Source organism: Saccopteryx leptura, chromosome 10 (assembly GCF_036850995.1).
Source record: "Saccopteryx leptura isolate mSacLep1 chromosome 10, mSacLep1_pri_phased_curated, whole genome shotgun sequence".
NCBI classification, from domain to species: Eukaryota; Metazoa; Chordata; class Mammalia; order Chiroptera; family Emballonuridae; genus Saccopteryx; species Saccopteryx leptura.
This window is the reverse complement of record NC_089512.1, coordinates 47,216,575-47,235,033: the sequence shown is the minus strand read 5'-3', so window position 1 is coordinate 47,235,033 and position 18,459 is coordinate 47,216,575. Positions and strand designations below refer to the sequence as shown.

The window sequence follows — 18,459 nt, the reverse complement described above, 5'->3', positions numbered from 1 at the left end:
CATTCAACCTGAGCTAGCATTGTTAATGAAACACAGATAAGTAAACTGACCTTTTATAGCCTCTGTATAAACAGAAATGTGCCAGGGTTTTAAAATCCAAGATACAGAACAAACAACAGGAAAAAAAGAGTACAGATCATAGGAACAAATCTGTTAACAAAATTGGCATTTAAACTAAGAAACATAAAGAATAAGAGAGTACTTTAATATCAAACTTCAGAGTAAAAAATCTGTTTGGATCTTAAATTCAATGACTCAACAGCAAACAATATTGACGTACATTAATTTTAGAATCAGGTAAAACTATAAAGAATCTACTTTGTTTTAGCATTTATCTCTTAGAAATATCTATGTATCACTTATAAAATCAACTCTAAAAAGCATGGTAAAAATCAACCTTTAGGCTGTTTTCTACTCAGGAATATGGATGAAATGTGAAGATGGAGGTTGTGTTGTATAAAACTAGATCGTTTTTCTATCCCTATCCAGTTGTATCTCAGGGACCTGTTCTGCTGATCTAGAGACATGAACTTAGCCCTAAGAGATGTGTATACTGTTTTACAATACAGAAAATTGCCAAGTCTTTGGGAAAAATACACTGAAAACAAGTAACTTAGTGGTGAGAACTTTTTTTTAAATGTGAGAAATATTTCAAATGGCTCTAATCCGAATTTTCATTTGTTATGCATGCCTGGCACCTTCAAATTTAACCCAAGCTTTCCCAAGCTGCAAAAGGCAAACCAAACTTTTGTTTGTTAAAGAAAACACTTTCTGGTGACTATTTAGCCTGAGTGAGGACATTTACTCTGCACTGAAGCAGCTCATCATACAGGCGAGTCGGGACACTCCACTAGCTTCTGAGTATGCTCACACAGCCAAAGAGCATTCTGTACATTCTGCCCAAATAGCTTTGGGTAAAATTAACTACTAGGAAACACGTAATATGCTTCTAGATTACTGCAATTTCAAACAAGTCAGTCCAAAAATAGCAAAAGCCTATGGCTGAAATCTATTGCTGAAAAATGTTATGTTTCAGCAGCTCAAAGCATTTCCTGTGTCTGTCTATTCAACCAGCCCCCCATACTTAAGCTGTAGAATTATAGAATTAAGGAAGACTTTTTAAAAAAATAAAAGACAGATACACACACATATACAACATACGATTTCCGAGGAGAGTGAGGGTTCCATGCTTGTGAGGGAGAAGGAGGAGGAAAATGCTGAATAACCCTCGGGTTTCTCCCAGATTTGAACATGCTGTACTGTGGCATGAGGTCAGCAGAGACTGACTCCAGTCCTGTGAGGCTGAATTCTACCCTGACAAAGCAGTATCACTGTAATATGAAGCAGGAGGACCACAGCATGTTGGCTGCTATACAGAATGGCTGTTTTAGAAAGTAATAGCAATTCCAAAACAAGAGATCTCTGCTGTCACATGAGAGACTCTTCAGCCCAGTTAAGCAATGAGCACCAAAAATACTTTGAATCCCAAACACAGGCAGCTCAAAATATTAAGTGTTAGGAAACAACTTTTCTCCCTGAACTTATTCTGTGTCTAGAGAAAATAAAAAATGTGAAAAATTTATTGGTTAATTTGATTTGTATCATATATAATACACTGATTCTAATCTGAGATGAGACACAGTCTTCTGGACACTGTGACCTATCTAAAGAACCCCAAACCTCTGTGTCTTTACAATGGAGCAGGGAAAATATTCTGAAAAAAATACTTTTGGTAACATATATGCCAGAAATGAAGATATGGTTAATAATCTATTTCTCACATGTACCCAAAAGGCAAAGCTTGCTACAAACCTAATGCACATGATTGTTTACTTTTAGGTCACCAAGATAGTATACAAGTAAGTGTACTATTAGAAAGTATTCCTTTAAATAAGGGAAACACTAAGATCTTAAATAGGAAAAGGAGTGAGAACAGAATTTCTGTCAAGAGAAACTGACCAGGCAGTGGAGCAGTGGATAGAGTGTCGGACTGGGATGCGGAAGACCCAGGTTTGAGACCCCGAGGTTGTCAGCTTGAGCGTGGGCTCATCTGGTTTGAGCAAAGTTCACCAGCTTGAACCCAAGGTCGCTGGCTTGAGCAAGGGGTTACTCGGTCTGCTGTAGCTCCCCGGTCAAGGCACATATGAGAAATCAATCAATGAACAACTAAGGTGTTGCAACGAAAAACTAATGATTGATGTTTCTAATCTCTCTCTGTTCCTGTCTGTCTGTCCCTATCTATCCCTCTATCTCTGTGAAAAAAAAAAAAAGAATTTCTGTCAAGAAAAATCATAGGGTAATGCAGATAATACATGACATTTGTGGTTTCCCTTACATTAAGAAAGTTTGACTCTAGATCAAAAGTGACCCAATCTTTTTAAAAAATAAAATATAGCCAGGAAACAGTAGTAAACACAGGGCATGGAGATAAAACTACATGACAACACAAACAGAAAGGTAAATTTGTAAGAAGTTCTCCTTACAAGTATTAGCACAGGTTAAAGTTAAAATTTTTATTTTTGTCCTTTTTTGCTCAATCCCTCCACCCTCTTACACAGCCCCCTGACAGCTGTCAGCCTGCTAAAATTTTAGACCAGGGGTCCCCAAACTATAGCCCGCGGGCTGCATGTGGCCCCCTGAGGCCATTTATCCTGCCCCCGCTGCACTTCTGGAAGGGGCACCTCTTTCATTGGTGGTCAGTGAGAGGAGCATAGTTCCCATTGAAATACTGGTCAGTTTGTTGATTTAAATTTACTTGTTCTTTATTTTAAATATTGTATTTGTTCCCGTTTTGTTCTTTTACTTTAAAATAAGATTTGTGCAGTGTGCATAAGGGATTTGTTCATAGTTTTTTTTTATAGTCCGGCCCTTCAATGGTCTGAGGGACAGTGAACTGGCCCCCTGTGTAAAAAGTTTGGGGACCCCTGTTTTAGATGAATTGAAAATTCACCCTGTCATACAATAGCTTAAAAAAAATCTGTCAAAATTCTTTGTTACTTACATGAAAACTCCAAACAGCTATGTCACACAAAGAAAGATAATCAGGTCCTTGCCCACTGTTTCCATCCCATATCCCCTGCCTCCTAGTCATTGAATTACCCATTATTGCCATTTTACATGCAGAGAAATGGAACAATAGAGAGGTTAGCAACTTGGCCAGAGCTATATGACTATGTGACAGGGCTGGGATTTAAAGCCAGACCATAGAGTTCAGACTCCCAACTCAGTAAGAACACAAACTTTAAGGAATCAGTTTGTGATTCCTTAACAGAACATGAGCACCTATAATGATTTTCAGAAAAAGCAAGAAAAATGTGTTACTATATGTTGGAAAAAAGCTTCAAAGTTAGAGGTAGAACATGAGCTAATATTCATTCAAAGGTACTGTTCTGGGCTCTAGACACACATCAAAGAACAAACAGATTTTGCCTATTTTCTAGCTGGGGAAGACAGTCAATAAACAAAGTAATAGAGATATAATGTATTAATTGGTGATAAATACTATGAAGAAAAATAAAGCAGAATAAAAGGGATAGATGATGATGGGACCTCTTTGATAAAATAACATCTGAACAGAGATCTGAATAAAACCGTGTGGGTATCTGGGGAAGGGTGTTCCAGGAAGAGATATGAAGTTCAAGGGCCCTGAGATAGGAATGGGTTTGGTGTGCAGCAAGGAGGTTGAATGAACAAAGGAAGGAATGAGAGAAAAGGACAAGGAGGTGTGATGGTGAGAGGCTGGTCAGACTTGGGCAGGACTATGTAGACTACTATAAGAAAGTCACTGGAAATCTTGAGCAGAGTAGGAATAGGATCTGATTTAGATTTTAACAGGGTCACTCTGAGTAAAGAACAAACAATGCCAGAGTGAGTGAGGGACAGGATAGATACATGAAGAGAACTTTAGAGGCTATTACAATAATCCATGCAAGGCAGCTGAAAACAAGTGCCAAGTACATGTTATCTGACATATATTGAGAAAGCAAAAAAAAAAAAGGGTCTGTTAATACATAATGAAAGTGGAGTGGGGAGGAGTAAAAATAAATAAATAAAGGAAATGGCCCTGGCCGGTTGGCTCAGCAGTAGAGCGTTGGCCCAGCATGTGTAAGTCCCGGGTTTGATTCCGGGCCAGGGCACACAGGAGAAGCGCCCACCTGCTTCTCCATCCTTCCCCTCTCCTTCCTCTCTATCTTTCTCTTCCCTTCCCACAGCCAAGGATACAATGGAGCAAAAGCTGGCCCGGGTGTTGAGGACGGCTCTGTAGCCTCTGTGTCAGGCGCTAGAATGGCTCCCACACAACAGAGCAGTGCCCCAGATGGGCAGAGCATCGCCCCCTGGTGGGCATGCCGGGTGGATCCCAGTCAGGCGCACATGCAGGAGTCTATCTGCTGCCTCCCCGCTTCTAACTTTGGAAAAAAACAAAAAACAAAACAAAACAAAACAAAACAAAAAAACAACAGCAACAACAAAAATAAAACACAAACTAAGACTAGTTACTGCAATTAAATTCTTTTGAATTTTCTGGAATAAAAGCAAAAATGGAAATATTTTGTACTTTTTCAACAGCTGTTTAACGAGTGCTTAAGAGTTTATCAGCACAGTTAATTGAAGAAGAAATTTGCTTGTAGACTTTTATATAAGAAAACAGTTGAAATCTTTAACAATGATTTCTACAAAAGATGTAAATACATTCTTCATACACAATTCTTTACCCATCTATAACAAAACTCAAGGGCTTATTATAAAATCATAGTCTAGTGAGTGAGTTTCTACAAGAGTTAAATGAACATGGTTCAGGACTACAGCTTTTTGATAACCTGATTTGATACTGAAAGAGGGCTAGGATAGACAGAGGAATTGTGTATATTTCCCTTTAGAACAGTGGTAGTCAACCTGATCCCTACTGCCCACTAGTGGGCATTCCAGCTTTCATAGTGGGCGGTAGTGGAGCAACCAAAGTATAAATAAAAAGATAGATTTAACTATATTAAGTTGTTTTATAAAGATTTATTCTGCCAAACTTAGCGAAAATCCAACATAAAGAACTTGGCAAGTAATTATTATATGCTTTAACTTGCTGTAACTCTACTTTATAAATTTTATAAAGTGAAGTTATTCCCTACTTTATAAATCACTATTACTGTGGAACCGGTGGGTGGTTAGAAAATTTTACTACTAATAGAGATACAAAAATAGGTGGCAGGTATAAAAAAGTTGACTACCCCTGCTTTAGCATATTGTTGCCAAATATCAAGGATCTAACCTGGGTTTTTGATAGCAGTTGGTCAGCACACACTACAAGATTGAGTTCACTGGTGAGTGGTCTGGCAATCAGTTTATAATCTCCATGTAGTAAAAAGCCTAAAAATATTTTTCCCAATTCTAGTTTCCCTTCACACTAAATACGTTCAATGCCCTGTGTTCACAAAAACTGAGAAGTCTGGCATCACCTTGTTGTAGAAAGCAGTGAAAGGAAGAAAGATGCTAGAAACTTAGGCAGTCTAATTTTAGATTCCCTGCTCTAGAACACTCCATAGGAGAGAAGTAAACTAGACTTAAGAATCATACGTTTGGTTCCCTCTTTTTCTACTCCCCATCATTTAATTTTTTTGTTTAAACTGTATTTTTTTTTCTTGTACATATAATATTTTTATTGTTTTCCCCCCATCATTTATTAAATACACATGTACACACACATACATGCCACATTAGCACACAGCATTACCCTTCTCAAATATTGTTTTTCAACTCAACTGTCCTTTCTACTAAATCCCAGTTCTACCATTTCTGAGAAGCAGAACAGTATAAACAAAAATAGCTCAGGCCTTTGTGCCCTCCCAGACTCTAACTTAATCTTCAAGTGCTTCAGACTACTTCACATAAAGCATAGGCTCAATATACAGGGTTGAGCAAAAGTAGGTTTCAAATTGTTCGTATGAAAATTAATACAATAATTAATAAGTAGTATAATAAAGAATGTATTTTGTATACTCACAATTGTAAGATCATCCTGTATTTTATTAGCTACCTTTCCTATACATATTTCCATCATACATCTATTCTCATAGACACCAACCATCATGTAACACTGTGTAGAAACTGAAAGTTTGCAAATCAGAATTAAAGTTCAAAGTTCTTTGCTTCCCCTGTGCCAGGTGACGACATCTCCAACAGCTAAACTCCATCAAAGACAAGTGTGTCTACTGTTTGATAATTTAATAGCAGCAGCAGATAACAACTAAAACTTGAACTTTGTACCTGTCATCAAGAAAATAATGGCACAGGATAAGTCAAAGAATAAAAATTATTCTGCTCCTTTCTCGGACTCTTTTCTGTACTCCTTTTCTGAGCTATTCATTTTATATTCCCTAATAATGTTTCTTAACTTGACCATGGAAAGGATAAAAAGAGCACAAGGGGCCAAGAAATCAGAGCTATGAATTATTCAAGAGGTGATTAATTACATGACATTTAGAAATTAACCACAGGCACCTTACTGGTGAGATAAAAAGGGTCTCCAACAGATATGAATATGAGAATTAATTCTAAGAAGTGACTGCCTCATGGTTCAAGGCAAAGTCTACCCATCTCCATAAGCTGTAATATTATTTTGGCCTCTTGTACTTACCTCTGCTTTCCATCTTGACTTCATTACCTCACTGGTATTCCGTCTCCTCCCCATCTCTTGAACAAAAATTTCCAAGATTCCAGCAGACACAAGAATAAACTATTGTACTACTGTGCTTCAATATATCTAGCGCCTTCTGGAACTAAGACGTTAATCAAATGGGATATACCTTTGACCTTAATGTATGACACTGTTCCACCTCACCTCTGAGATCACCAATCTTAGGACTCATCAACCCTTTGGAATTACAACTTTAATTTACCTATGTCTAATAATTTAAATCCCTATTGCCTACTGCCACCCCTTCACACACTAGGATCTTTCAAGCCAAAGTTAAATCATGCAGAACTGAATTAGAATAACTGCTCTACGGATTACTGACTATACAACTTTCATAATCACTGAATATCAGTTTCTTCGTAATCAAAATAAGGATACAATACACCTTGCAGAATTCTTTTGAGCACAGACATATACTATCAGCTGCTGATATTACAATTACACTGAATTTCTAAATTTCAAGCATAATAATCCCCTTCCATGGATATAATTCTTTGAAAAGTTTTCAAAGTAAATAACTTGGAATCATCTCCATTTACAAGAGAGGAGATTGAGGCTTGCAAAAAGTCCTGAATATGATATGGCCTCAGTGAATGTCAAACATCATTCTAAAGCAGGGGTCCCCAAACTACGGCCCGCGGGCCACATGTGGCCTCCTGAGGCCATTTATCCGGCCCCCACCGCACTTTTGAAAGGGGCACCTGTTTCATTGGTGGTCAGTGAGAGGAGCATAGTTCCCATTGAAATACTGGTCAGTTTGTTGATTTAAATTTACTTGTTCTTTATTTTAAATATTATATTTGTTCCCGTTTTGATTTTTTACTTAAAAATAAGATATGTGCAGTGTGCATAGGGATTTGTTCATAGTTTTTTTATACTCCGGCCCTCCAACGGTCTGAGGGACAGAGAACTGGCCCCCTATGTAAAAGGTTTGGGGATCCCTGTTCTAAAGGCTAAGTGACGTATTCAAAGTTACATACCTAGTGCAGATTAGGATCAGAACCAAGGAATTCTGACTCTTCACTAACATTCTTTCCAGTATTTTGCCATTCAATTCATTGTCTAGACTGTGCTTCTGTGTTTATTTGGAGAAAATAAAATTATAACATTTTTCTTTATTTTTTTTAATTTTTTATTTTATTTATTCATTTTTTAGAGAGGAGAGAGAGAGAGACAGAGAGAGAAGGGGGGAGGAGCTGGAAGCATCAACTCCCATATGTGCCTTGACCAGGCAAGCCCAGGGTTTTGAACCGGCAACCTCAGCATTTCCAGGTCGACGCTTTATCCACTGCGCCACCATAGGTCAGGCCGAAATTATAACATTTTTCATGCTCTATTTCAACCAATTTCTTTTTATATTGGCTTTATCTTACAAAATTTCATACTAAACTTCCCTCAGCGTTTCTCTATACACTCATCCTATTAACTGAAGATTTCATGGCTTAATTCAAAAAAAGAGGTTGAGACCATCAGGTCATGTGTTGATAGGCTTCTATTACTACAACTTTACTAATTCCATATTGTAATTCCTTCTTGGCAGATGTCTCATCTATTACTTACAGTTTCCAACTGTCAGCCACAGTAATAGAACTCTCTGGTCTAAGTATCTTGACCTCATACACTCTACATAATTTACCTAAAATGCGTTCATTTCTGCCATTTATATATCTCCTTCAAAAACAATGGTTAAGAATAATTTCCTTTGCCTAAACCACTCAATGGAGAAAAGAATAGTCTTCTCAACAAATGATACAAGTGTCTATTAAACATGTGAAAGAATGAAGCTGACCCTTCCTCACACATATACAAAAATTAACTGAAAATGAATCAAAGATCTAAATGTAAAAGCTAAAACTCTTAGAAAAAAACATGGGTATAAATCTTTATGACCTGAGACTCAGTCACAGTTTCTTAAATATGACACCAGAAGCATAAAGAAAAAAATATATAAAGTAGGTAGTCAAATGTCAAAGAACACTATTAAGAAAATGAAAAGACAATGCACAGAATGGGAAAATAATTTTACAAATCATTTATCTTATAAGGGGTTTATATAGAGAATATGTAAAGAACTGTTACAACACAATATTAAAAAGAAAACCCAATTTAAAAATAAGCAAAGGACATGAATAGATATTTCTCAAAAGAAGATACACAAGCCTGACCAAGCAGTGGCACAATGGGATAGAACGTCAACCTGGGATGCTGAGGACCCAGGTTCGAAACCCTCAGGTTGCCGGCTTGAGCACGGAATCATATACATGACCCCATGGTTGCTGGCTTGAAGCCCAAGGTCGCTGGCTTGAGCAAGGGGTCACTGGCTCAGCTAGAGCCCCCCAGTCAAGGCACATATGAAAAAGCAATCAATGAACAACTAAGGTGCTGCAACTATGAGTTGATGCTTCTCATCTCTCTTCCTTCCTGTCTGTCTGTCCCTCTCTCTAAATTAAAAAAAAAAAAAAAAAAGATACAGAAATAGCCAATAAGCACATGAAAAGATGCTCAATATCATTAGCCATTAGGAAAATGCAAGTCAAAACACAATGAGATACTACTTCACACCCACTACGATGGTCATAATAGAACTCAGACAAAAATAAGAGTTGGTGAGAATGTAGAGAAAATGGAACTTTCTTAGACTGTTGGTATTAATGTAAAATGTTGTACTCCCTTTGGTAAACAGTCAGGCAGTTCCTCAAATAATTATACATAGAGTTACCATATGATCTTAGCAATTCCACCACTAGGTACATACCCAAGAGAAATGAAAACTATGTCCATGCAAAAATCTTTACAAAGATATTCACAACAGCATTATGAATATTATTTGTAAATAAGAAGGGAATACTGATATACTACAATACTGATGAATCTTGAAAACAGTGTGTTCAATGAGAGAATATAGTCACAAAGTAACACATCCTGTATGATTCCATTTACATAAAATATCCAGAACATACAAAATCTAGAGAGATAAAAACTAGATTAGTTGTTGCCTAAGCTGGGGGCAATGGGGAGACTGGACAATGATGGCTAAGATGTGTGGGGTATCTTTTTGGGGGTAATAAAATGTTCTAAAATCAATTGTGATGATGATTCCAAAACTCTGTGAATACAGAAAAAGTCATAGAATTATAGTTTCAATGGATGAAGTGCATGGTATATAAATTCTATTGTAAGAAGCTGTTAAACCTTGTTGAATTTCTTAAAAAGCTGTAAAACTTAAAAACCACTTCTCCATGTAATATTTCTAACAGAACTTGTTCTCTCCTCAGCCACCTCAACTCTTTAAGATCAATATAGGATTACTGCATAGATGTACTTGATAAGGGACAGAATGATATATTCTAAAGAAAGAGTCCTAGTCAAGGAGAGAAGAAAACATAGATTGAATACCCTGTCTGGGCACTAATTACCTATGACAAGTCTCACTAAGCCCTAGTTTCCTTAACTTTAAAGCCTCTTATGATAAAATCTTTGGCTGACTCAACTCTCTTAGAAGATTTTTCTTGTAATTTTTACAAATTTGAACTTATAGAGGAGCTGGAATAAGGGATAAGAAAGGAATTAAACATTTCTAGGAAAGACTTCTGTAGAGATGTGTCATCTGTGCTCCAGGGGTCCTCGGGTTATGACAGTCTCGACATATGACGTTTCGAGTTTACAATGCTCACTTCCATAAAAACTTAATTGAGACGGTGAACAAACTTAAATGGTGTATGGAAAAAAACTGTGTCCCCAGTTTGTGTATTACTTCCATGGCTTTGAGGAGTCAGTGGAGGTTGTAAGAGAAGGTTGTCGCCATCAGTAAACAGCTTAATTTGGAGGAGGAGGCTAAGGATGTCACAGAGCTACTGGCATCACATGGAGAGGAGCTGTCTGCTGAGGACCTCAATTAACTAGAAAAGCAGCTGAAGAGGAAGAGCTGGAAACCCCAGGACCCAAGAGATTTACTACCAAGAGTTTGGCAGAAGGTTTTTCTATGGTAGAGGGTGGGTTGGTAAAATTTCAGGCTGAGAACCCCAGCGATGAAATTCAGTAAGGTCTTCAGGGCTGTTATGGATGCCCTGCAATGCTATAGGCAGATTTTGGAAGAGAAGAAGTCATCAACCTTCCAGACTAACCTGGAACAATTCTTTAAGAAGGTAGAGAGGCCTGCAACAGATCCTGTACCCTCTATATCAGCTGCTTCTTGTGATGAAGTACAGGTAGTACAGGTAGAATCACCTCCAGTGTCTCCTGCATGTTCGTTAGGCAATTCTGATTCACCTGACCCAGTATCTCCAGCACCTTCTGCAGGTTCTCCTGCCTCTCCAGCTTCCTCCTCCCAACAGGTCACTCTCTCCCACCTTGCAATGCCCCTTCCAGTGTGCAAGCCAACAACAGGAATAAAGGTAAAAAATTTTTACTTTCGTTTTTTGTCATTTTTTTTCTGTTACTACAGTACAGTGTATTTATGTCCTTTACCTTTTTCTGTGGCATAGTTGTGTTTTTCTGTTGTAGATTATCATTTTACAACTGTGTTAGGATAAGTAAGTGACTTAGGATAGGGTGTGTTCCAACTTACACCAAAATTCGGGTTATGTCACTGTTGTAGGAATGGAACCATATTGTAACCTGAGGATCCCCTGTATATGCTTTGGCGAATCTGTGGAATAAGCAGCTAGTCCTCTGTATATTTATGTGAAATATTCAAAGTAGAAAATTAAAACATAAAATGCTCAAAGTTATAGTCACATTACACAAATGGCACTGGAGTATGTATGATTGATACTAGAATACCTATAAAGCTGTTACACTGCATTGTACCATGGATTCTTTTAGAAAATGAAACATATCTTCACCACAATGTATTACTATTTTCATTACAGATACTATTGGTAACTACGAGAAGAATAGCAACCTTTTATGTATCAGGCTCTTCATATACAGTATTTCATTCAATCCTCAAAATACTCTGCAATTTACTTATTTATTGGCTTCATTTTTAAAGATGAGGATATTAAGGCTTAGAAAAGATAAGCACTTTGTTTACCTTTGCTACTTAACCTATCTTTTTTTTTTAATATTTTAAATTAATTAATTTATTTTTTACAGAGACAGTGAGTCAGAGAGAGGGATAGACAGGGACAGACAGGAATGCAGAGAGATGAGAAGCATCAATCATTAGTTTTTCGTTGCGCGTTGCAACACCTTAGTTGTTCATAGTTGATTGCTTTCTTATATGTGCCTTGACCGTGGGCCTTCAGCAGACCAAGTAACCCCTTGCTGGGGCCAGTGACCTTGGGTTCAAGCTGGTGGGCTTTTGCTCAAACCAGATGAGCCCGCGCTCAAGCTGGGAACCTCGGGGTCTTGAACCTGGGTCTTCCGCATCCCAGTCCAACGCTCTATCCACTGTGCCACCACCTGGTCAGGCTTAACCTATCTTTGATGTTCTCATAGCTTGGTCTACCTAAAATGATAAAACAAATGCCATTTGGAAGATGCTTCATTTTTATTTAACTTATCCTAAAGGAAACTTGTTAGTTCCAATTTTGTTTCAATGTCTTTAGAATCACATTGTAACAGCAGCTCAAAGGAATGGGATGGCTTATAAACTACATAAAACATACATACGGTACCACCTCTGGGCCTTGACTCCTGCAGTTCTCTCGCCCTGGAATGTCCTTCTGTGTCTCTCTATATATCCAAGATCACCATGATCTTATGGCCCAAATACCAATGCCCATCTGAAAATTTCCCTGAGTTTCCTTTGTGTAAATTCTCTTCTTCTTCTCAACTCTCACAGAATTTCATGAATAAATAATAAAATGCCTACAATAAGCCAGATACTCTTGTGGGCATTGAGTTAGTTATAAAGACTTACCCTTTTGGCCTGATAGTAGTGCAGTGGACAGAGCATCGACCTGGGATGCTGAGGACCCAGGTTCAAAACCCTGAGGTCACGGGCTTGAGCATAGGCTCACCAGTTTGAGTATGGGGTTACTGGTTTGAGCGTGGGATCATAAACATGATCTCATGGTTGCCGGCTTAAGCCCAAAGGTCACTGGCTGGAGGCCAAAGGTTGATGGCTTGAGCAAGGGGTCACTAGCTCAGCCAGACCCCCCTCCCAGTCAAGGCACATATAAGAAACAATCGATGAACAACTAAAGTGATGCAACTACAAGTTAATGCTTCTCATCTCTTTTTGTTCCAGTCTGTCTGCCTCTCTCTTTCTCTTGCTAAAAACAAACAAAAAACAGATAAGATTTATTCTTTTGCTACATGTTGCAGACCAAGAAAAATAATTATATGTATGTTACAATCAGCATATAGAATTTGCAAATAGATGAATCTGTCTATAAAATTGCTGTGCTACTGAAGAAAAAATCTTGACTCAGTTTCAAATATAAAGGTAACTGAAGCTGAGAGACATATTATTGAGTTTAATTTTTAAACTTTAAGAAAAACTTAAAATTCACAACTTGGTTGCTATTTATTGATTTATTTTCCAATAAACTAGGTTTTTCAGCCTATAAAGCATTTCTGTGTTTTTAACTACTGTCACAATATTTTTTGTTAATCATTTAGAGTACAGCAAGAATGTTCAAGAAACTTCCCCATTATCACACAATAATAAAGGGAATAAAGATAATAAAATTTCTTAGAAAACACACACTTCACTGTCATGTGCTAAATCAAATTAATCTAGACTTCATTGCTGGAGGCACTGCATCTAGTAGTAAAATTCTTTTATTGAGGAGTGCAAAAGCAAAAACACAAAAAGAAAACATTTTCCCAGTAGTTTTAAATATGCATCTACATTTTTTGAAACTCACCCTCCTCTCTGACTTATATGATGAAATTATAAAACACTGTTGTCATGTCCTGAAGCACTGACTCTACACCTTCTCTTGTGGGCTCATAATTAGAAGAATATCAACAGCTTTTCAGTCACAGTACTAAAAGCAGAGCTCTTTACTCTGCAGCTTTACCCCTACCAAAAGCTGCTTCACACTTTTCTTTTATTTTTTTTACTTCTTGAAAGCAGGTTGAATTTAGATAGGTTTCACTTTAAAAAAAGAAAGTTGATTTTTCCAAATACTTTAACAAACTTTTTTTTCATATGTTTCTAGAATGGATTTGAAACCTAAAAGTCTTTAAATAGTATTACAGGTATTGATCGACTTACGACCTATGCAACTTACAACCATTCGACTTTATGACCACAATCGGTAGCCATGACTGCTCCGCGTCTGGCAGCGAAAGTGTTGCCCAGCTGGGCATATGACAGTGCAGACCAGCTTCCGGCAGCACTACCATCTCCGCATGCACTATTTCAACTGTTACCCCAGACTCGGTACAGCAATTTGTGTTTTGTGTCTTGGATATTTTTCATCAAACCCCTCCCAAGATGTCTACCAAGAGGAGATTGTCTTTGCAAATATTAAACCAGTTGTACTGGTAATGCAGTGTTGTACTTAAACCTGATGAATATAAAAATAAGAAACAAAATGGTGTAGAGATGATACAAATGGCATAAAATGAACAAAGAAAATTATGATATATAACAATAATGAAAGAAAATTATGATAAAATATGACTTAAAGATTTTTATAACATCATTTCACAGTACTGTACATATAGCCTACTCAACTTATGACCAAATTGTGTTACAACCGGTCTGTCAAAACCAATCATGGTCGTAAGTATTTTGTAACTTTTCTCCTATAAAGACTTTTTCTTGAGGTTCTATTTACGAAAATATTGTCATTAAAAATTTTCACTTTTAAATTTAATTCTACGATATTTTGGGATAGTTTTCATTAAATTATCCAGGTTTGTTTAATTTATTTTTAAGGTAATCTTTTTTGAAAATTTATTGTGTTTACATAGATTCTAGTGTCGCCCCGAATGCATCCTCCCCTCCCCCGTATTCCTCTCAACATCTCTGTTGCCCCCTTCCCAATATCGCCCTCCTCTCTTCCCTTCAGGTTTATCCCATCCTATCATCCCCTTTCCTTCTGGAAACTATTATGTTAAGTGAAATCAGCCAGGCAGAGAAAGAAAACTATCATATGCTTCACACTTTTCTAAGCTTAGTTTTTGCACAAGAGTCTTCCCTCCTTCAGAGTATATGCCCTGATGGGAAAGCCAGTGTATCTAAACTTGTGGTATGTAGCCTCTAGTGCAGCATTGCCAGACATTCTGGATCCCAAGGGTTTTGGCGTTTCTCTCTTTCTCTCTCTCTCCCTCCCTCCCTCCCTCCCTTCCTCCCTCCCTCTTTCTCTCTGTCTCTCTATTTCAGCAACAGAAAGCATGTCCTTGCTACCCAAACAGAGACACGGCTGGACCTCTTTTCCTTTTATCTATTTATTAAGGCCCTGAAAGAGAGCAAAAGAAATTAACTATTCTTAGAAAAGATTTAATAAATATACATGGAGCTTCTTTAAAAAATTGATTTGAGGCCCTGGCCGGTTGGCTCAGTGGTAGAGCGTGCGTCGGCCTGGCGTGCCGGAGTCCCGGGTTCGATTCCCGGCCAGGGCACACAGGAGAAGCGCCCATCTGCTTCTCCACCCCTCCTCCTCTCCTTCCTCTCTGTCTCTCTCTTCCCCTCCCGCAGCCGAGGCTCCATTGGAGCAAAGTTGGCCCGGGCACTGAGGACGGCTCCATGGCCTCTGCCTCAGGTGCTAGAATGGCTCTGGTTGCAACAGAACCATGCCCCAGATGGGCAGAGCATCGCCCCCTAGTGGGCATGCCAGGTGGATCCCGGTCAGGCGCATGTGGGAGTCTGTCTGACTGCCTCCCCATTTCCAGCTTCGGAAAAATACAATAAATAAATAAATAAATTGATTTGGGAGAGAGAGAGAGAGGAGGAGAGAGATTAGAAGCATCAACTCTTAGTTGTGTCACTGTTTATTGAGTGCTTCTCACATGTGCCTTGATGGGGAACCTCCAGTGGAGCCAGTAACCCCTTGCTCAAGCCAGCGACCTTGGGCTCAAGCCAGTGACCACGGGATCATGTCATTGATGATTCCATATTTAAGCCAGCAACCCCATGCTCAAGCTGGTGAGCCTGCACTCAAGTCAGTGACTTTCAGGTTTCGAACCTGGACTACTGTCCCAGGTTGACAATATCCTGCACTGCCACCAGTCTGGCAATAAATATACACTGAGCATTTTAAAAACTAATTTAATTTTTTTATACTATGCAGATTGATGACTACTGTATAGTATAAAATATTAGAAAACCTGGTCCTAAACTGATCTCACTAATAGATTTGACAATAATGAGACAATCAATCTCACTTGTGTATTTGTTTTTTGTTTTGTTTTTTTTACTTTCAAATCATTTTTATTTTTCTATTATAGCTGACATACATTATTATATTAGTTTCAGGTGCACACCCCAGTGATTAGACATTACGTAACTAAGTAACCATCCCGATAAATCTTGTACCTAACACCATACATAGTTATTAGAATATTATTGACTATATTCTCTATGTTGCACTTTACATCCCCATGACTATTCTGTTAACAATTCATCTGTACTTCTTAATCCCTACACCTTTTTCACCTATTCAGTCCAACCCTCCTCCCATTTGGCAACTGTCATATCATAACATTCTCTGTCTCTATGGGTCTGCTTCTGATCTGCTTGTTAGTTTATTTTGTTTTTAGATTCAATTTTTGATAGATAAGTTATGTTTTGCTTTGACAGAGAGAGAGATTATCAGAGAGAAGGACAGACAGGGACAGACAGACAGGAAGGGAGAGAGATGAGAAGCATCAATTCTTCATTGCAACACCTTAGTTGTTCATTGATTGCTTTCTCATATGTGCCTTGACCAGGGGGGACTATAGTGAGTGTCCCCTTGCTCAAGCCAGCAACCATGGGGTCGTGTCTATAATCCCACACTCAAGCCAGTGACTCTGTGCTCAAGCTGGTGAGCCAGTGCTCAAGCGGGATGAGTCCACACTCACGCCAGTGACCTTGGGGTTTTGAACCTGGGTTCTCCATGTCCTAGTCCAATGCTCTATCTACTGCTCTACCGCCTGGTCAGGCTAGATATGTATTTATTGACATTTTAGTATTCATATTTTTTATCTTTGTTTTTCCTCCTTCTTCTTAAAGAAGACCTTTTAACATTTCATATAATACTGGTTTGGTGCTGAACTTCTTTAGCTTTTTCTTGTCTGTGAACCTCTTTATCTGTCATTTGATTCTAACTGATAGCTTTGCAGGATAGACTATAATCTTGGTTGTAGGCCCTATCCATTTGTGTAATAGTATTTTTCCTATAAAGATATTGGGAGGCAAAGGAAATTCAATACAGCATTCCTAGCATTTTTGAGAGAGAAAATGGACCAATATAGGGAATATCTAAAATAATTTTAAAACTAGAGGAAATCACACCAGTTTTATTATTCTGTACACCTCTTCCCCTCACCTTCTTTTTGAGAGAGAGGGGCAAGGGTCTATTGTGTTCAACATCTCATCACCAGCACCTGTGCAATGCCCAGTACACAGCAGGCACTCAGTTGGCGACAATAGTCTGGAAGAGCAGGAAGAATAGCTGCTTCCTTCTTATGTGGCCTCTTACTAGCTTTGGGTGTTTTGGGGCAAGCTTTTTAAAGGCTCTCAACATCCTCATCAGTAAAATAAAATATTTACCTTGTATAAATGTTGTGAGAATAAAATGAATTATGTACAAGAGCTTTTTTCTAGATACATAAAAGACATTCAATAAAATGTTAATTCCCTACATATTTGAAGTCTAATCTAAAACCTGAATTAACACATGTTCCATTAATGTAAATTGCAAAAGAATTCCTAAAAATGACTTTATAGAGGCCCCTCAGTTACCCATCTGCTTCAGAAAAACAGTCTAGTCTTTTTTGGATCACATATCCCATTCAAAATATGATGCAAACGATTCATTCTTTTTCCAGAAAAAAAAAATGTGTATATGCACAAATTTACATATAATGCTAAGAAATTCAAGGACCCAAGATTAAAATCCCCATAAATAACTTTTTGCTTTGGATACCAGGGAACTAAGGGTCCAAACTGTCATTCAACTTTATCAGGCAGACATATGCAAGAAACTACTATCACAGGTCAGATTGTTTTCTCTTGGCTATAATAAAAACATTTCATGCCTCAAAACATTAAAAATATTCATACCCTTTGGTTCCAGAGAACCTACTTTTTAAAGAAACTTTCCTAGGGAAATAGATCTAAATGTTTTAAAATTTTACCTAAGAAATAGAGGGAAAAACCCCCAAAACATTATAATACCTTTTCCATCCTCAATATTCATGCTGAATTCTCTGTAAGACATCAAGCTGCCTATCTTATCCTACTTACCCTTAGAGGAGACCTTAATTCCCCAATACCCCTGGTTCCTGAAACCTAATTGCCTTTGCATTTAAGGGAGGGATTTGTAGAAGATATTTAATTTATACATAATTTAACGTAATTTAAAAGTTTGCACATATTTAGATTGAAGTGACTGTTAACACTACAAAAAGACCATCTGAATCCTGACCCCACAACACAGCAATCCTCTATTATCTAGCTGTCAGCAGTAAACCTATGCCAGTTTTCTAGGTATCATTCTGGAAGGAGAAATGATCATATCAGCAAGAATGTTTTCCATCCTTCTCTGAGCTATGTGACCCAATTTCTTATCTTCACACATGGATTTGGGTTGTTAAACCCATCACTAATGATATTAATATTCCCATATTAACTAACACTAAATTGTTGATTCATTTACATATAT

At 37.8% G+C, this 18,459-nt stretch overlaps 1 protein-coding gene across 6 annotated transcripts in view; it reads right to left on the bottom strand.

The window, feature by feature from the left end:
- Positions 1-18,459, bottom strand: part of TMCC1 (transmembrane and coiled-coil domain family 1) — a 265,968-nt gene that overhangs the window by 77,068 nt on the left and 170,441 nt on the right. The window contains exon 1 of one of the 6 annotated variants that reach the window (XM_066351883.1): positions 6,629-6,769. The exons of 3 other annotated variants lie outside the window; for them this stretch is intronic. In XM_066351883.1, the coding sequence (XP_066207980.1) occupies positions 6,629-6,682 (54 nt within the window). In that variant the 5' untranslated portion in view covers positions 6,683-6,769. Of the gene's footprint in view, positions 1-1,161; positions 1,302-5,995; positions 6,091-6,628; positions 6,770-18,459 lie in introns of those variants that run through there. 2 more of the 6 variants (XM_066351881.1, XM_066351885.1) reach the window with 2 other exon arrangements.